The sequence below is a fragment of the Sus scrofa genome, chromosome 13 (assembly GCF_054392235.1).
Source record: "Sus scrofa isolate SSC_HxYL_T2T_F1_AM1 chromosome 13, Sscrofa_HxYL_maternal_Yorkshire_Landrace_v2.0, whole genome shotgun sequence".
NCBI lineage: Eukaryota > Metazoa > Chordata > Mammalia > Artiodactyla > Suidae > Sus > Sus scrofa.
This window is the reverse complement of record NC_139395.1, coordinates 85,692,833-85,713,386: the sequence shown is the minus strand read 5'-3', so window position 1 is coordinate 85,713,386 and position 20,554 is coordinate 85,692,833. Positions and strand designations below refer to the sequence as shown.

At 48.4% G+C, this 20,554-nt stretch overlaps 1 protein-coding gene and 1 long non-coding RNA gene across 3 annotated transcripts in view; both read right to left on the bottom strand.

Annotated features, from left to right (window-relative positions):
* Nucleotides 1-8,014, bottom strand: part of NUP210 (nucleoporin 210) — a 90,112-nt gene extending 82,098 nt beyond the window's left edge. For both annotated transcript variants that reach the window (XR_014823869.1, XM_021069388.2), the window contains exon 1: nt 7,773-8,014. Coding sequence is in view for 1 of the 2 variants with exons in the window: in XM_021069388.2 (XP_020925047.2) it covers nt 7,773-7,945 (173 nt within the window). In the remaining variant the exon portion in view is untranslated. The remainder of the gene's footprint in view (nt 1-7,772) is intronic.
* LOC146397444 (uncharacterized) lies at nt 1,323-7,569 on the bottom strand. Its single transcript, XR_014823877.1, has 2 exons — nt 4,102-7,569; nt 1,323-3,737 (listed from the first exon to the last, which is right to left on the bottom strand). It is a non-coding gene; the product is annotated as an uncharacterized LOC146397444 (long non-coding RNA).
* Nucleotides 8,015-20,554: the final 12,540 nt, after the last annotated feature.

Sequence of the window (20,554 nt, the reverse complement as noted above, 5' to 3'; positions counted from 1 at the left end):
AACAACTTCACCCCCCCGGGTCTCTGTTTTCTTATCTGCTCAATGGGAAGAAAAATGGTGCTTGCTACAAAGGGCTGGGTAGATCGGATAGATGACAAACATAAAGTTCTAATCAGGGACTCACACACAGTAAGCCCTCAAGTTCGGGACCAGGAGGAGGGGTCCAGAGGAAGGGCTTCTGGCCTTGAGGTGCTTGGCAAGATCCTGACCACAAGAACTGTGCTTTTTATTTATTTATTTATTTATTTGTCTTTTTGCTATTTCTTAGGCCGCTCCTGCGGCATGTGGAGATTCCCAGGCTAGGGGTCCAATCGGAGCTGTAGCCACTGGCCTACACCAGAGCCACAGCAACGCGGGATCCGAGCCGCGTCTGCGACCTACACCACAGCTCATGGCAACGCCGGATCGTTAACCCACTGAGCAAGGGCAGGGATCGAACCCGCAACCTCATGGTTCCTAGTCAGATTCGTTAACCACTGAGCCATGACGGGAACTCCAGAACTGTGCTTTTTATTTTATTTATTTTATTTTTTGTCTTTTTAGGGCCACACCTGCGAAATATGGAGGTTCCCAGGCTAGTGGTCTAATCAGAGCTGTAGCCACCAGCCTACACCGCAGCCACAACAACACCAGTTCTGAGCAGCGTCTGCGACCTACACCACAGCTCACAGCAATGCCGGATCCTTAACCCACTTAGCGAGGCCAGGGATTGAACCCGAAACCTCATGGTTCCTAGTCGGATTCGTTTCCACGGTGCCACAATGGGAACTCCAAGAACTGTGCTTTTTAAAGAAAGGAAGAAATCCTGAGTCCCTCTAGATTGTGATCATTTATGCTTGACCTGTCCACCCCTTCCCTGTGTGAAGCCTGACCTCAGCCCTGTTGTCAGGGCACCACCCAACCCGTGGATCCAAGGCCCTGTCCATGTGTCAGGAGAGTCTGGACAGGTGAAACCTGCTGACTGAATCCTTCGAGACTTGCTGCCTTATTTCATTCAAACTACTGGTACTATATTTAAAAACACATAAACTGGAGCTCCCATTGTGGCTCAATGGTAACAAACCCAACTAGTATCCATGAGGACACAGGTTTGATCCTGGCCCTGCTCCGTGGGTTAAGGATCAGGCATTGCTGGGGTGAGCTGTGGTGTAAGTTGCAGATGCAGCTCGGATCCCATGTTGCTGTGGCTGTGGTGAAGGCCAGCAGCTGTAGTTCTGATTCAACCCCTAGCCTGGGAACTTCCATGTGTTACGGGTGCGGTCCTAAAAAGCAAAAAAAAAAAAAAATTAAAAAATAAAGAAATAAATAAAGACACATAAACAAACAACAACAATCTGTCATTTATTATGTGCTTATTATGTGTCAGGCACAGAACAAAACACATCACAAGTATTCCATGCACCTCCCCGCAATCCCATTGAAGCCCCCATCTGATACATGAGGAAACCCTTGCTTGGATATGAAGTAACCAGCCCAAGGTTACAGTCCTGGAAAACACTTCAGCCAGGCCTGGCTCTAGACCCCTGGTCCAGACACTGCCCCCCATGCACCCAGATTGTTGAAAACAGAGCCAGCAGCCTCCCCCTACCCGGGGGTGCCCATAGGAGAGCAAGGTCCAGGCTGCCAAACCTAACCTCCGCCTCCCCCCCGCCCCTGCCCCCCGCCACGAAAGATGGCTCATCTCCTCTTTCATCACCCCCTGCCCCACATGCACCCTTAATGCTGCTTCTTAACTGCCGCTGACTTCCCTAAACCTACTGAAGGAAGCTGGGTGAGGCAGCCGCAATGTGCAGGGCTACCACATTCCTCTGTGTGTCTCAGTCTGAGCTGGCTCTAGTCTGCCACCTGGTTTTGAATAGGGCTCTGCCACTACTCAGCTTGGAAGCTCCAGGTGAAAAGGTGTTTTGTTTTGCTTTTAGGATTGAGTTGGGGGGAAAGCATGCAAAATATGCAAAGGAATTAGCAGAAAAACTGGTTCTGCTATTTGGTTCCCTCCACCCCCACCTGCAATATTCAAAGTCCCCATCTCCGGATTTGCAGCTCTGGCCACCAGTCCCACCTTCCCACTGGGACAGCTGCCTAGACACTTGCATGTCCACCAGGCCTTCCCCACGGGTTATATCCAAGTAACCTTTGTATCTTATTCTTACTTTTGCTTTTTATTTATTTGTTGTTGTTGTTGTTGTCTTTTTCGTCTCTTTAGGGCTGTGCCCATGGCATATGGAGGTTCTACTTCTGCTTTTTAAATTGATTCTTCTTTATTGAAAAAGTATTTTTAAAGGAAAGCTTCTAACACTAGTGTAACTAGAAAACCTCTCATCCAAGGTAACCACAAAACAAACATGGATCGAAACAGTGTTACCAGATTCTGGGGGTAAGGGGGACAGTGTTGCCTGCAACAGAAACTGGCAGATATTACAGAGCATAAGGAAAGCAGAATGTGGGTTTAGGGGCTGGGGGAGGGGAGAGGGGTTAGTGGTTATTGGAAAGATGAAAAAATTATGTGATAGACAGTGGTGATGATTGTAAGACAGCGTGAATCGACTTAATGACACTGAAGTAGACACTTCAAATGCTTATGGTAGTTAATTTTATAATACGTACATTTTACCACCATTTAAAATAAAATGTAAACAACATATGGGCCCCAGAGATGACCTTTTATCCTAAAAGTCTCTAATGGGCAGACTGAATTTTGAAATTCCAGTGGACACACAGTCTGTGCTCTGGGAGGCACTGCTTCGGGGGAGTTGCTCCCCATTGTTTTCAAATGGGAACAGGGGAGCCCAAGGACCTGGAGGGTCAGGCCAGAAGGTGACAGAGGAAAAAGGAGAAGTGACAGCTGAGCGAAGAAGGGGTGGGTGGGGCAGAGGAAGATGCAGCCTCCCTCCCCCACCTATGGTCCAGCCCAGGGGGCAGAGGCAGGGCCCATGGGGTGGAACCTCCTCCAGGGCCAGAGCATTACCCCCCACCTCGCTCCCACCCCCTCAAAGGAAGCAAAGAAAACCACTCAGTCAACACACACTTCCTGTCACCTCCCTCTGCAGATGGAGGGGGTGGGTAGGCAGGGGCGAGGCCCCACCAACCATGCAAGGCCTGTGCAGAGGGGAGAGCCAGGCCCAGGCTACCTCCTTCCTGTCACCTTTTCCAAAAAGGCACGCCCCCTGCAGTCCTTATCACAGCATGCTGCTTTCACAGAATCCTATCACAGGAAATGCAGGCATTTCATTGTGGCTTACCGTTTACTCCCACAATCCACTACAAGTTCCATGAAAGCAGGGCCTTCCCTGCCTGCTGACCACCCCAAGCCCCATGAGCTGGCTCATCGGAAAAGTCACAAATATTCCACGCCTAGTGGTGAGCCCCAGTCCTTGCCTGTGACATCCCTGTAGGTCAGGGCTTATCCCCAGGCACTGGCAGGACAGCCCTTCACAGTGAGCACTGCAGGGGCTTTGGTGTCTCTGTCCAAACCTCTAACTGCCAGAAATGATGCCAAATAGGACCTCCACCTGACCTGAGGCCCCTGGCCAAGCAAGGAGAGGTTTGATCCTGCTGTGTTAAGACACATGGAGCCCCCAAATGGGCTGTCAAAGACAGATGCTCTAGACTGGGGGGCAGAAGAACTGGTTTGGGGCAGACAGGCCAAATGAATGGGGTGCAGAACACTAGGCCTCTGGTTGCACTGAAGCCCTTTTTGTTGTGCTCCCACATCGCAAACTTTTCATTTTCATTCAGAACTGCTTCTCCAGGAGTTCCCGTCGTGGCGCAGTGGTTAATGAATCCGACTAGGAACCATGAGGTTGCGGGTTCGGTCCCTGCCCTTGCTCAGTGGGTTAACGATCCGGCGTTGCCGTGAGCTGTGGTGTAGGTTGCAGACATGGCTCGGATCCCGCGTTGCTGTGGCTCTGGCGTAGGCCGGTGGCTACAGCTCCAATTAGACCCCTAGCCTGGGAACCTCCATATGCCGCGGGAGCGGCCCAAGAAATAGCAACAATAACAACAACCACAACAACAACAAAGACAAAAGACAAAAAAAAAAAAAAAAAACAAAATCTTTAAAAAAAAAAAAAAAAAAAAAAAAAAAAAAAAAAAAAAAAGAACTGCTTCTCCAGCCTCCCTCAGCTCCGACTGCCTTCCCTGCCCAGGACCCGCTCACCCACTTCTACCCTGCAGGCTCTGAGCAGAAAGCAGCTGGGCTGGATAGCGCACCGGGCCAGGTGCAGAGGGCTTTAAAGAGGCCCCAGAGGAAACCCTTCGCCTCACCTCTTCTCCCAGCTTCCCTGGCTGGGGTCAGGAAGGGGGTCCTGGGACACTCTTGGCCTTAGGTCTCCCGCAGTTATGTGTCAGCAGGGACAGAGGGACTGTGGGATCTCACTGCCCACTGACTCTCCGAAGGTGCCCTGAGCTGCCCAGCACATGGCCTGCTCCATGGAGGAGTCCCTCTATGTGGGGCCCAGGCAGCAGGGAGGGCCCTTATACCCCTACAAGCACCCAGTTCATGGTGAGAGCAGGCACCCTGGCTTCAGAACAAGCCTGGCTGACGTATCAGACAGCTGCAGGGTACCCAGGGGAGATTTTCAGGCCCAGGAGAGCAGTATGAGGCATCTGGGCAGAGTTCAATACAGTGGGCTCTGGCTGCCTGTGCCCTGCCAGAGGCTCTTCACCAGGCAGGTCTGCCCACCCCCACCCCAGCTGGGGTTGCAGCTCAAAGTTTACACCTATAACTTTATTCAGGCAAACACCCTTGGCCAACAGGGGTGCTTCACCCAGAGGCTGGGGGGTTGCATTTGCCGCCCCCCCCCACCCCACTCCATCAACAGGGGGCTAGCCAGTGGCTGAGTGACAATGGGGGAAAAAATTCAAAAGCTGGGTCTCGGACTTGAACCAGGGAAGGCCAACCAGCAGAATCAGCCCAGGGCTGGACTTTCTCTGTGACCACATCCTTGCTCCCTCTCCTCTCCTTTCTCACCTCCCAGCAGACCACCCTCTCCATAAGGCAAGGCCTGTCTGACTCTCTCCAGGGCAGGGCAGCCCCCTGCAGAATCCACAACACCCTGGGCCTCAACCAAAGCTGATAACAGTGCTCAGACACTGAAAACCTAAGATCATGAAGCAGCATAGGAAAACAGTTGGGCTTTAACGGTCACTGGTGATGGCAGAGAAGGGGTTCCCCAGTGGCCTGAACACCAAATTTGAGCTCTGAGGGGAAAAATAAGTGACCGAAAGGAAAACAAAAGGGTGACTGGGTTACAAAGGATTAAGGTCTACTTCTCTGTTTCTCCCTTCCCTTTTTCCAACTTTCTCTATTGTGTCATTCCGTGTGAAAAGGATACCTTAAAAAGAAGCTAAAAACATACTTTGGACTACTTTCAATAACACAAAATATCAAAAAAGAATCAGGAACGTGTCCCCTAACCAGCGATGCTGGGTGTGATGGAAGGGAGGCTGCAAGTCCCTGAAAGGAGGAGGACAGGGGGCACGCCCCCTCCCAGGGTTCTTGCTCAACTCGAGCACTTCCCTTTCTGGGGCTCAGGGCCTTAAAACTGCCTGATTAGTTGATGCTATAAAATCAAGAAACAGGAAAAGTAAACCTAAAGCCACTGGCTCAGGCACACAGTGATTCCAATAAATGAGAGTGTGGCTATAAATTCAAAGGATGAGCAAGAATTCTCCAAGGTCCAGGAGGGTTTTAATTTTCTCTGTTCTCCTACTCACAGACTCAACAATGAACTGCTTGGGTGAAGAGGCTATTTTCCTCCCAGGTGTCCATGAGTGTGGAGCCAGGGCTTGTCTGCAAGCCCACTCTTCAAACCTCCAGAGACTCTTCAAAAACTAAAAAATGCAGGAACTGAACTAGGAAGAGCATGCTAAAAATAAAGAAAATATTTTCGATGCTTGATCGACAAAAGATTTTCCTGTGAAGTTAAGGGGGGAAATCACAACCACTAAACACCTTGGAGAGACACTTAAGAGAAGCAGTCACACATTTGCAATGAAAACCATGGATCTGATTCAAGACAAATTATAAGGTACTGAGCACTCCTCTGATGCATCAGAGATTGAAATTTTTTTTTCCCTTCCTCCTAAGAATCTATACAAGTAAATTAACATCCATCAGCTCTTTTGAGAAAAGAAAATGCGGTTAGGAAAAAAAAGAAAATACCACTACAGAATCTTAGAGGAAGTAGCATACAAATCCATCCAAAGGATACAATTGAAGCCAGCTGTTTTTAATAGCCAGCTTCCTTTTTCTTGCCCCCATATCAAGAAAATAGATAATGTCCACCAGAGAATGAGCACATCCATCCCCTGCAAAGTATGGACCAGACAGGACCCAGTACATGGATACAGAAAACTTAAAGAGGAGATCAGCTTGTGATATCAAGCCAGAAATAGGACCCTCCAGGTGCACAAGGCACTAAACCCAAAGCATCTGGCTGACATGGACTGTCCTTATTTCAGGAGGCTCATGATCAGAAAACAAATAGGTACTAGCAATGCAAGTATGAAAGAAGGCTGTCAGCTCTGGGCACCACCAGGCTTGCGGATGTGCACAGACTACTATCCCAACAGACAATGCAATTCATCTTGCTGATGTAAGCACACCTTGTTAAACAGGGACTAGCCTTGAAACAAGCAAGAGTGTGGCACGCGGGTAGGGGCACGGGGACCCTCCTTTCCATCTCAAGCAAGGTGGCCTGTGAGGTAGGGTAGGGCCTCATGACACCCAGGCCGTCGTCTGCCCTGCTAGGAGTGAGCCTACCGGGATGGAAGCCTGGAGGCCACTTTAGGCCCTTTCCTCTTGGTATGAAGGACGGCACATCACCCTGCCCGGCTACCTTGGAGGGTGGGGAACGTGGAGGACCTCTGGTTTCCTTAGTTCCTGGGGTTCCCAGATCACATCCTCCGAGATGGGTGGAGAACTCCCGAGTTCCCCCATGAGGTTAGGGATCTAGACCGGCCCTGCTCTCTAGGCAACTTGGGCTGAATCACAAACCATTCCCTTGCCTCTCTCATCTGTAAAAACCTCGGGCTTCCTTTGAGAAATCTTTCATCAAAGGTTGACGTTCCTTCCAAAGAGGCGGAACGCCAGGATTCAACTCCCACACACACCTTCTCCATTTCGCCACAAGCCAATTCCCACGACCAGTCCGGCGCCAAGGATGAGTCGCTGTCACCAAACTCCAGAAAGCTGCGTCCCCAGACCAGGTTCTGCAGAGCCCTGACCACCTCTCCCTGCCTAGACAGTAGTGAGACCACGTGGACGCGCAGCCCCGGCCGGGCGGCTCTGGCGCGACCCTCTCCCTCGAGCATAAGGTCCCTCCCGAAGCCCCAGGCCCGAACACGGCCTTCCTCCGCGCCCTCCCCTCTGCCCCCTATACCAAGTCCAGCCACCGCTAGGCCCCGGTCCGCACACCCACCCGCCAACTCTCCACAACCTCCCTCCCGCCGGAACATGCAGAGGCCGGGGAGGCGCCATGCGCAGTGGCGGCGGCGACCTGAGCGCACGCCGCCGGGTCACGCGCGACCAGCCGCCGGGCCGGCGGCCGGCCGGCAGCCAACCCGGCGCCCGGGAGCGCGCGTCGGCGCACCTGCCGCGCGGGCCTGGTGGGGGCGGCCGCCGGGCCACTAGGCCGCGCGCCGCGGGCCCCGCCGGAGTCGCTCGGGGCCGCGGCCTCTTCACCGTGCCCGCGCACCTGCAGCATGCCCGGCTAGCCGCCCACGCCCGAGGCCCGCCTCCCGCCCCCGCCCCGCGCCGGGCCGCGCCTCACCAGCGGTAGCAGCCCTCCGAGGCCTCCAGCGTGAAGTTCACGCGCGTGGCCCGCGTGAAGGGCAGCAGCACCTTGGGGATGTTGAGCTTGGCCGCCGGCACGCTGGGGCCCAGCGCCAGCAGCCCCGAGAGCACGAGCAGCAGCGGCCACAGCCCCCGGGCTCGCGCCGCCATCCTCGCCGAGCTTCACCTCCCGCGACCCGGCACCCGGCCGCCCGCGCGCTCCCCGCGAGCCCTCCGTCCCCGCCCGCGCGCGCCGGGCCAGCAGGTGATAAGCGCGGGAGGGAGGGGGCGGGGCGAGGGCCGAGGCCTCGGGCTACTTCCTGGGACCCGGAGGGGCCGAGCGCGGGAAATGAGGGGGCCGGGCTCGCAGCGACCCCACCCCCACCCCGGGCCCCGCGGGGTGGGGGGAGGGGCTGGGGAGCGCGCCCGGGGCCACGCGGGTGTGGGTGCGAAGGGGCGCGCGCCCGAGCCACGGTGGGCGGACGAGAAGGGATGGGGCGCTCGTCCGCAGGGCACCCTTTAACCACGCGGGAAGTGCCGGACTCTTTTCTGGCCTCCACATTCGAATTCGTGGTTTCAAACTCTCAGGCGGTGCTGCACGCCGATCTGGAGCCTCTCGGCCACCCGCAGCCATTCATTCTAGTCATTCATTTAGCCCTGTCCAGGGCCCACCGAACAAGTCAGCCAGGCTTCCGAAACCTGGAGTTCAGTCGGGGAAAACCGACCACTCCCAAAGGGACAGGCCCCCAGGATATCTGTAATGCCCAGACTTTCCAGAAGAGGGGCCCCGGTTCTGCGAGGGCAAGCAACCTGCTAAAACCCTGAGGACCCTATGGGTCCTCCCTTCCCCTTCCTCCTCCCAGCGTTGTCCTGGAGCCGTAATGACCCTCCACTTCTCCAGGAGAAGGGCTAAGTGGCCTGAAGACCATTCAGCCAGGAAGCGCAATGCTGAGGCTCTCAGATCCCAAGGCCCTTGCTCTCTGCGTTGCACCCGCTGTCTTCCGGAAGCCATGTGGAGGTTACCCAAAGGGCAGATTTCGGGCACAACTACTGCCAGAGCACACCCTACCCAGCAAGAGAGAGAGACAGAGAGAACCACTCTGAACCACTGAATTCTGCGGGCTCAAATCTTAGATCTTTAATTCAATCTGCTGGCTGTGCTCTTCGCAGTTGAGTTAGAGGAGGGAATGTGCTCAGCGGGTACCCTGAGCACCAGTGCCCTTAAGATGTGAAGTGAATCTGCTTAGGGGAGGGCCCATCCTAGTGGGATGTCAGGAAAAAGGCGGGGCAAGTGCACACAGGCCCAGCCCCTCTGAAGGGTCCAGGAAGTGTGCCCTGAATTGCAGCCAGGGAGGGAGAAGCTGAATTTCAACCAGGCTGGGAAAGGCTTCTTAGAGGAATGGCCCCTGGGCTGGGCATAGAGGCCTCATTGGGCTTCAGAGAGGCCCAGATGGTCTGAGCCTGCCCCTAGGGGTCACTAGGCTTATGGATCCCATCCAGCAAGAAGTCACCACTGGGAGGAACTGTGAAGAGGGCCAGTGGGCTCTCTATATTATTTCTTAAAACTGCAGGTGAACCTGTGATTATCTGAAAAGAAAAAATGTTTAATTACACAAACAAAAAAGCAAACATACAAACAGACCTAACAGAATAATCTGGGTGGACACAGCTTGCTGACCACCTATATGCTTAATTTAAAGCAGTCAGGAAATTTCCCCAGCAGAAAACAACCAACCAACTGGAGGAAACAAAATGATAGATAGAACAATTTCCCATTTGAGCTGTTTCCCTTTATATTGTCCTTAATCCTGTCCCCCTCTCCTGTTTTCAGGAGCCCATGAACCTGGTAAGTGGCACTGTCTGGGCTCCATGGTCTATGCAGTGGACCTGCCTTCTCTGTGAGTTCTGTTTTCACTCTCTGCCTTTGGGCCCCTTCTCTGGGTATCAAGTTCTTTATCTGAGATTCAGGGAGATAGAAGGTGATGGCCCAAGCAGACCATGCTGCCCCAGGCAGAGACCCTCTGGAATGGGAGGAACCCCAGATTTGTCTATCTGATAACAGAAACAGGAAAACGACTATCAATGTCTTCCAACCTTGTTATTTCCTACCACCCTGAAAAACCTTACAGTATCTGAGTACCACTTGTACTGTTATTTCCTATTTCTCTTTAAATCAAAGTGTTGACATATATTTAAGAAGGAAACTTTGTCACTTCTGTAAATAGAAAACCACAATCAGTTGCCAGAATAGAAGTAGCCATAAAATAAATACAATGAAACAAAGGGATGCCCTTAGGTTACAAGGAGACACTGTTTCCTGCCAAAGGCTCAGAGCCCAAAGCTGCTCTCACAGTTTGGTGGGAGAGGACAAAGCATAGGACAGTCTGGGCCTTTCTTGGTGAGCAAATGAGGGTTGAGAGAGACTTTTCAAGGTAAAGAACTCTTTCCCAGTGGCTTGTTATCATGTTAGAACCTATCTACCTTTTTTTTTTTTTAACAAGTGTATTTTTTAAATTTTACAATGAAGAAGCTCATTCGCAGTAGTTGATAGAATAGTCTAATGAAGCCCCAGGCATGACCATCCAGTCCTGTGACCACAGTCCAAGGCCAGTCCCTCTCCTTCTACAGCCAGCCCCGTCCCAGCCCCCACCATCATTTAAAAAAATCCAAGACATCCTATCATTTCCTCTGCATCTCAGTGTGTGTACCTCTAAAAGATAAGGACCTTATATGTACACTATAACCACAATACTATTATCACACACAAAAAAAGAGTAATAATTCCTCAGCCGTAAGATATCCAGAGTTCGAACCCCCAACTGACTCATAAATGTCATAGCTTTTTTCCCCCCTGCAGTTTGTGTCTTCAGAAATAGGGTCCAGGTAAGATTCACCCATTGCAATGGGTTGAAATGAGCTTTTAATCCATAGGTCCCCCTCTCCTGCTCACTTTCAATCCTGGCATTGTCTGTGTTGCCCTTTCTCTTAGAGTAAAAGTTTTCCTTAGGGCATCTTCATGACACACCTGCCCCCATCCTAAACACTTGCAGACCTAGCGCAGCTGCATAGTTCCCTGATGTGTGAATCTGCAGCCGCCTTCTGGTCATGATCCCTGGGGACTGAGGAATGAGGTACCCAACGTGGGCCTTCAGCACAATCTCTGAGCTGGAAAATGCAACTTTTGGGGAAATAAAAAATAATAGAAAGAGTAAGAGCATTGGAGCAGCTTCAGCCTTTGCAAAATGCTTTCCAAAACTCCATCCTGTGTAAGATAATGGTGCCACGTAATTACAGATATTGCTGCTTTTTATCAAAGCCCAGATATGCAGACTGCCCACAAGATCTAGTTTCTATTTGTACATTAACTCTCATTCCAGATGGTTTTCTCATGCTAGCCCAATGTTGGTCTCTGCCAGGGTGAGTGAATGCTCACTGCCCCCATCCCCTGCCCCCTGGGGGCTCTAAACCTCTCATCCTCAGCGCCCACTCCCTTTGTCCCTAAAGGCATCGATATGGGCCAGTGGCTGCAGAGTAAGTCAGTTGGAGCTTTACATCATCAGGCCCCTCAGAAGATCTAGCCCATGTATTGTCCCAGCCATCTTAGCCTGACACTGTCACCCCTTGAGGGAAACACAGGAAGTGCACAGACATCGCCAGGCCACTGACAATGGAGGCAGGTATGTTCTGCTGAAACTGACAGCAATAACGGCCTGAACCTAGTCAGAACACAGATTGGGACTTGAACCCACGTTCTGGGACTCGAACCTGGCCTAAACCCAGATTGCAACTTAAACCCACGGTTTTACATTCGAATCACTCACCCTGTGTCTGGACTTACTGAGGTTCAGGTTCTTCATATCTCCGCGCAGAAGGAATTCAGTGAGAGATAAAATAGATTTATTAAGATAGAACGCTTGTGAGAGATGCAAGCAGGCAGGCACAGAAGCTCTGCCCTGAGGATTGGTGGGCTACAGTTTTATCCTCCAAGGGGAGTCAGGGTTGGAAAAGCCTGCCTCTTCCTTTCTGGGAGTAGTAATTCCTCCTTAGTGTCCAGTAAGGTGTGTATTCAAATCCCCAGAAGGGTGGTCCTCAAACTCCTCCTGCCCTTGGTCTGAATATGAATGCAGGCCTCATCCCAACCTCCACCCAATGGCAATTCTCAAGGCTCCACTAATGAAGCAAGTCTGCCTTGAGCTGGTGGTTTTCTTGAGGAATTTATTAACTTATGGATGGTCTCCCAATGTCCCCTAAGTTTCCCCCTCTAAATATGGTCCTTTATTCGAACTTTTACAACTACCTGTGCCTACTCCATCCCTATCACTGCTCCCTGCTTCCCAGAATGGGCCCGCCTACCAGGCAGCTCACATTGGTGCCAGAGTAGCCTGCACAGATCACAGCACATGGCTGCCTGGCCAGCCCTCCAGAGCCTCCCAGGTGCTGTTGACAGAAGAGTCCGGGAAGTTCCCTGGTGGCCTATCAGGTGGAGAATTCAGCGTTGTTTGTTGTTGCTGTGACGTGGATTCGATATCTGACCTGGGAATTTCTGCCTGCCGTAGGAACAGTGACCCCTACCCCCACCCCCGACCCTCCCCAGAAAAGAAGACTCCAGACTCCTTGCCACGGTCCTCAGGCCCTTCCTGTTTGTCCCTCTCCCTTCTGCCTCCCAGACCCTCTTCCCCAGTCTGGATACACCTGAGTATTCCATACCTGAAGGAGCACTCCTAACACACCGAACCCCCTGGGGGCGGGGGTAGAAGACTCTTTAAAAAATACTCCTGGAGTTCCCGTCGTGGCGCAGTGGTTAACGAATCCGACTAGGAACCATGAGGTTGCGGGTTCGATCCCTGCCCTTGCTCAGTGGGTTAAGGATCCGGCGTTGCCGTGAGCTGTGGTGTAGGTTGCAGACGCGGCTAGGATCCCAAGTTGCTGTGGCTCTGGCATAGGCTGGCAGCTACAGCTCTGATTAGATCCCTAGCCTGGGAAACTCCATATGCCGTGGGAGCGGCCCAAGAAATAGCAAAAAGACAAAAAATAAAAATAAAAAAAATTTAAAAATAAAAATAAATAAAAAATACTCCTTATAAGATAAAATTATTTTCCATAATAAACCTTAAATGCAACATAAGGGAGTTTCTGTCATGACTCAGTGGTTAACGAATCTGACAAGGAACCATGAGGTTGTGGGTTCAATCCCTGGCCTCGCTCAGTGGGTTGGGGATCCAGGGTTGCCGTGAGCTGTGGTGTAGGTCGCAGACAGCTCCAATCCCACCTTGCTGTGGCTGTGGTGTAGGCTGGTGGCTACAGCTCTGATTAGACCCCTAGCCTGGGAACCTCCATATGCCACGGGTGCGGCCCTAGAAAAGACCAAAAAATTAAAAAATAAATAAAATAAATGCAACCTAAGAATGGCTGGGAAAAAATAACTTTTTTTTTTCTTTTCAGGGCCGCACCCATGGCATGTGGAGGTTCTAATTGGAGCTACAGCTGCTGGCCTACACCACAGCCACAGCAATGAGAGATCCAAGCCACATCTGTGACCTAAACCACAGCTCTCAGCAATGCCAGATCCTTAACCCACTGATCGAGGCCCGGGATTGAACCTGAAATTTCATTGTTCCTGGTCAGATTTGTTTCCGTTGAGCTACGAGGAATGCCCAAAAAACAACTTTTTAAAACTTAAGCTTTGTATGCACAAGGAAGCCAGCAAAACAAGTTTTTAATTAAAAAATAATTACAGCCAAAAATGGAAGACTAATGGATTAATAATATTAATTGCATTAATGTATTTTTTAAAAATTTATATTTACATATTGGTCTGTTGCAATAATAAAGAACTTGAGAGTGTACTGGTCCATTTAATAAAGAAGAATAGAGATAAAAAAGAAATTTGGGAGTTCCCATTGTGGCGCAGTGGTTAACGAATCCGACTAGGAACCATGAGGTTGCGGGTTCGATCCCTGCCCTTGCTCAGTGGGTTGACGATCCGGCGTTGCCGTGAGCTGTGGTATAGGTTACAGACGCGGCTTGGATCCCGAGTTGCTGTGGCTCTGGCGTAGGCCGGTGGCTACAGCTCCGATTCGACCCCTAGCCTGGGAACCTCTATATGCCGCAGGGACGGCCCAAGAAATAGCAAAAAGACAAAAAAAAAAAAAAAAAGAAATTTGTTTCTAACCTAATATGAAAATTCAGAAAAAAATGTCCAAGTATAAGGTAAGAGTTACTTAGCCAAACAAAAACATTACTCTTTCACTGTTCTAAAATTTAAGCCAAGTAAGAATCGTAAGTAGGCGTGTAAGATAGCTGAATAGGAATAACTCAAATTGTTTTCTTTGTCTTTACAATCATGGTGCCATCATTGATGATTTCAAGTCTACTATTTAGGCACAGAAGTGTATACAGCTGTGGGATTTGGAGACAAGAACTGTGTCTGAAGCAAATTCACAGGATTTCAAAAGTTACAGACTTACCCTAGAAACAAACACATGAGCTAAATCCATATGTTTGGGTGGACAGACCTTGTAAATAGGTGTTTTCAGAATTAACACCCATGTATAATACATTGTGTATTAGAGCATGTATTTTAAAAGTGTGTTATTTTAACACTTGTATGTTATTAAAATTCAACAGTGCACAGGCAACAAAAGTAAAAAATAAATTTGGAGTTCCCTGGAGGCCTAGCACTTGAGGATCTGACATTGTCACTGCTGTGGTGAGGTTTTGATCCCTGGCCTGGGAACTTTCACATGCCATGAAACAAAACAAAACAAAAGCTTTAAAATGTCTTTGCCTCAAAGGATACATCAATAGAATTAGAAGGCCATCTATGGGATTCAAGAAAACATTTGCAGGTGGCATATCTGATAAGGGGCTAATATTCAGAATATAGAAAGAACTCCTACAACTCTACAACAACATAATGGACAAAGGAATTGAATAGACATTTCTCCAAAGAAGATACACAAATGGCCAACAAGTATGCCAAAAGTATGAGGTGACAGGTATGAGTCACTTCATACCCATGATGATGGCTACTATTTAAAAAAGAAAAACCTGGTGTTCCTGTCATGGCTCAGTGGTTAATGAACCCAAATAGCATCCATGAGGATGTGGGTTTGATCCCTGGCCTCGCTCAATGGGTTAGGGATCCGGTGTGCCATGGGGCTGTGGTGTAGGTCACAGACATGGCTTGGATCCTGTGCTGTGACTGTGGTGTAGGCTGGCAGCTATAGTTCTGATTGGACCCCCTAGCCTGGGAACCTCCATATGCTGAGGGTGCAGCCCTAAAAAAGACAAAAAGAAAAAAAAGAAAAACCTGATAACATGTTGATGAAAATGTGCAGAAATTAGAACACTTTTTTTTTTTTGGTGGGAATGTAATGGTACAGCCATTATGGAAAAGAGTATGGAGATTCCTCAAAAAAATAAATATGTAATTATCAGATGGTCCAGCAATTCCACTTATGATACTCCAACAAATGAAAGCAGAGTCTCAAAGACAGATTTGCACACCCAGGTTCAAAGCAGCTCTTTTAACTACAGCCAGAAGATGGAAGCTACCCAAGTGTCCATCAGCAGATGAATGGATAAGCAAAATGTGGTCCATCCATACAACAGAATGTCATTCAGCCTTAAAGAAGGAAGTACTGGGAGTTCCCATTGTGGCTCAGTGGTAGCAAACCCAACTAGTATCCATGAGGATGCGGGTTTGATCCCTGGCCTCACTCAGTGGGTTAAGGATCCAGCCTTGCTATGAGCTGGGGCGTAGGTTGCAGACACAGCTGGATCTAATCTGGCATTGCTGGAACTTCCATATGCCTCAGGTGCAGCCCTAAAAAGACAAAAAAAAAAAAGAAGATGAAGAAGGAAGTACTGACACATGACATAATAGAGGACACAGATGAAACTTGAGGATGTTGTGCTCAGTGAAATTAGCCAGACAGAAAAGGACAAAGAGCATAAGAATCCACCTATTTGAGGGCCTGAGAGATTAGATTCATAGAGCAGGGAGTCAGATGGTGGCTGTGATGAGGGGCAGAGGATGCCACCCCAAAATGTGCCATTCTGGCATGTGGATTATATTGAGCTGAAGATCCTCAGGGTCCAAAGACTCAGGAAGAGCTGTTTACCTTCCCCCATAGCTGCCTATAAGAATTTAGAGAGCAGCCTTCAGAGATAAGCACGGAATGTGAGTTGGCCTGGTGAATGGGGGAGGGGAGGAGGGTCGACAGGACCTGGTGGTCCAAGTTGCCTCCTCAACCATCGTCCTGCAGGTATGACAGACATTCGTTCTTCCCAGCTTTCTCCCTGGGAGTCCCAGAGCCTTCTCCTGAGCTCAGAGGGCACACAGCCTCAGCTGCCCATCTGCCCTGGAAACCCTCATGTCTGTGTGACGCTTCCATAAGTATGGAAATAAATTTGTTTTTCTCCTGTTCATCTGTCATGCATCAATTTAATTAACAGACAGCCAAAAGAACCTAGAAGGGTAGAGAATTTTTCATCCCCTACAGTTGCCAGGGGCTGGATTCTTCTTGCCAGGATTGAGAAAGGCAGAGTCTGGAGGGGAATTTCCCCTCTACCCCACCCCACCCTGCCCCCAGCCCTTGAGTTCCTAATGAAATCGACACAAGATACATTAACAGAAGAAAAAGAAACAAATTTCAACTCCTGCGCATGGAAGTCCCATAGAAATGGCCAAAGAGAGCAGATTTTACATTTTTTAGACCAAGAACACATTTGTGAGGAATTAAGGCGACAATAAGACTTAGGCTTTGGGTATTTAGGAAAGACTCTCAACAGAGTTTAGGTTTTAAGCAGATACAAGGGGATCTTGTTCTCTTCTTTCTGGCCAGTAAAAATCTCCTAGAGAAGATATTTATGGCAGTCTCACTTCTACAACTTTCCATCTTTAATAAAATAAAGGAAGTTCTAAAAAGTCTCTTTCTGCAGCTGTGAATCCCAAATGTCTCTGGTGTAAAATAATCTTCATATCAACCCTGGAGGTCTAAGTGGGCTCCCACAGGACCCTCACACAGTGCTGATGAGGATGTAAAATGGTGCAGGTGCTTTGGACAACAGTCTGGTAGCTCCGCAAAAGTTAAACATCGAGCTGCCCTATGATCCAACAAATCTGCTCGTCCATATATATCCCCCAAGAAATGGAACCATACCTCTCCACAAACATTCGTATGCAAATGTTCATAAACTTATTCACAATAACCAAAAACTGGGAAAAACCCAACTGTCCATCAGCTGATGAGTGGACAAACAAGTGTGATCGATCCATACAATGGAATATGATTTGACAAAAAAAGGAAGTGCTGACACATGCTACAACATGGGTACACCTTGAAAGCATTGTGCTGAGTGAAAGAAGCCTATCACAAAATACCACATATTGTATGATTCCATTTATGTGAAATAAATGCCCAGAATCCATAGAAGCAGAAAAATAGATCGGTAGTAGCTTGGCACTGGGGGTGGGGGGTGAAGAGCAGGAATGGGGAGCAATGATAGTGGTCCTAAGGTTTGTTTTGGGGGCTATTAGAATGTTTTAAAATTAGAGAGGGACAATGGTTGCACAACTCTGTGAAACAGCACAAAACCCTGAATTTTAAATCCATGGGTTTTACGATATACAAAATCTATCTTGATTAAAGTTTAGTTGAAACCCCTTATGTTGATTTCTCAACCCTCTAATAGGTTATGACCCACAGTCTGACATGCTGGCTGTGAGAAAATCTCACATGTATACAAGGAGACATAAAGAAGTGAGAGAATGGATGGTAAACTATGGTATCATTGTGGGATGAAACTCTATACAACAGCTAAAAAGGAGGATCCAGACCTACAGACTGTCACCGTTAGGTCACCAAATCACAGTGTTGGGAGAAGCAGCCACGTCATCAGGGAATACTGGGGATTTCTGATGTCAGGAATGTTCTTTATCTTAACCAGAGAGCCGGTCCCCCCTCAGTGTTCATTTTACAACCTTTCGTGAAAATGAACACTTTTCTGTATCTGTATAATTTATAATTAATTTAAATTAAAAAAAAAAAAAGGAGTTCCCGTCATGGCACAGTGGTTAACGAATCCAACTAGGAACCATGAGGTTTCGGGTTCGGTCCCTGCCATTGCTCAGTGGGTTAACGATCCGGCATTGCCATGAGCTGTGGCATAGGTCGCAGATGCGGCTTGGATCCCGAGTTGCTGTGGCTCTGGCGTAGGCTGGTGGCTACAGCTCCGATTGGACCCCTAGCCTGGGAACCTCCACATGCCACGGGAGCAGCCCAAAGAAATAGCAAAAAGACAAAAAAAAAAAAAAAAAAAAAAAAAAAAAAAGGATCAGCCACGGCACAATGGATCAGCATGTCTCTGGAGCACTGGGATGCAGGTGTTTTTTGGTTTTTGTTTTGTTTTTTTTTTTGTCTTTTCTAGGGCCACACCCGTGGCATATGGAGGTTCCCAAGCTAGAGGTCTAATCAGAGCTGTAGTTGCCGGCCACAGCCACAGCCACAGCAACTTGGGATCCAAGCCAAGTCTGCAACCTACACCACAGCTCACGGCAACGCTGGATCCTTGACCCACTGAGTGAGCCCAGGGATCAAACCTAAAACCTCATGGTTCCTAGTCGGATTCGTTAACCACTGAGCTATGACGGGAACTCCTGGGATGCAGGTTTGATCCCCGTCCTGGCACAGTGGGTTAAGGATCTGGCATTGCCACAGCTGTGGTGTAGGTGGAAACTGCAGCTCAGATCTCATCCCTGGCCAAGGAACTCCATATGCTGTGGGGAGGTGAAAAAAGAAAAAAAATTAATAAAAAAGGAAATGCACAATGTTCTGTCCAGTTTTGTGCTATTTGTGTAAATTTTAGGAATATGCCAGTCAGCAATACTGCATGTGTCCATGTGGGTCAGGAAGATAGAAGTCATTCTAGCTATTTTGAGCAGAAAGTTATTTCATGCAAATAAGTGTTTTCACATGTGTTGAAGGGGATGAATGGGAGGAAAAAGGAAATAGAATTCAGACACCAGGAGGCTGCGTCTCCTCTTGGACCAGCCAGGAGCTCCCAAGTATTGCGGACCTGCCAGAGACCCTGTCCCTGACCATGAACTCAGGAGCATAAGCTCCTGCTCCTACCTCTGCTGAAAGTTCCTCCAACGTGCCAGAGATGATGCAGAGCACAGAAAGTTTCTTTCTCCCATCTTACAATCTCCCACTAGTGTCTCCGCACATCCAGCAGGAAAGGGAGTCAGGCAGATAGTTTGGAAGCTTCTAGCCCCATGTGATAGAGCAGAAAGCAGGGAAGGGCAGGGACAGGGCTAATAGAATGCATTTAGTGTTAGAGTTCCTGTTGTGGCTCAGTGGAAACAAACCCAACTAGTATCTATGAGGATGTGGGTTCAATCCCTGGCCTCACTCATTGGGTTAAGTCTCTCACATTGCCATGAGCTCTGGTGTAGGTCACAGATGTGGCTTGGATCCCACATTGCTATGGCTATGGTGTAGGCTGGCTGCTGCAGCTCCAATTCAACCTCTAGCCTGGGAATTTCCATATGCCTCAGGTGTAGCCCTAAAAAGCAAATAATAATAATAATAATAAAAATAAAGAGAGTATATTTATTTAGTGTTTGTATGGCAGGAATTCACATGCAAGTCACCCAAGTGATTAGAGCCAACTTTATAATAGTGCATCTCTTTACTTTAAAAAGTCAAAGAAAGTATAATGTGAATGTTGATTCTGAGTTTGGGGACAATAGGTACTTTTTTATTGTTATGTCTTTTTCTATAGCTCCTTAAATTCTAAACATCTAATAAATTCTAAAAACCTAAGAGTAAATTCTAAAAAGTCAATGGAAACAGAACTCACTGAAAAGGAGAATATGCCAAAATACTAATGATTTTTGTGTTAGGGTGGTCAGCGTCTGCATCTTTACTTTTTGTCTTAAATTTTCCAAATATTATTTGATACTTGTGTTAACTTTTAGTGAAACTTTATAGTAGCAGTGCTCTGGGTATTTTGTCTCATTTTACATAAGTCCAGTAGTTTGGAAGAAATCCCACATCAAGAAAATCATTTTGAGCTCTTATAACTATATGAAAGTTTAGCTTTAGATACCTGTTGGTGCAGACAGCACATTTTAACAAGAAAATGAAAATAACAATGGAATACTACTCAGCCATAAAAAAGGATGACATAATGCCATTTGCAGCAACATGGATGGAACTAGAGAATCTCATCCTGAGTGAAATGAGCCAGAAAGACAAAGACAAATACCATATGATATCACTTATAACTGGAATCTAATATCCAGCACAAACGAACATCTCCTCAGAAAAGAAAATCATGGACTTGGAGAAGAGACTTGTGGCTGCCTGATGGGAGGGGGAGGGAGTGGGAGGGATCGGGAGCTTGGGCTTATCAGACACAACTTAGAATAGATTTACAAGGAGATCCTGCTGAATAGCATTGAGAACTATGTCTAGATACTCATGTTGCAACAGAACAAAGGGTGGGGGAAAACTGTAATTGTAATGTATACATGTAAGGATAACCTGACCCCCTTGCTGTACAGTGGGAAAATTAAAAAAAAAAAGAAATATACAGTAAGTTTTTTTAAAAATTCATATTCATATATGAAAAAAAAAAAGAAAATGAAAATAATGCAAAGTCAGTGGATTGCTTATTCATTCAGTGGATATTTATCGAGAGCTGTGGCACACAATACCATCCCTCCAGTAGATGAATTGGGAACACAGAGGTGGGTAAAATGATGCCTCA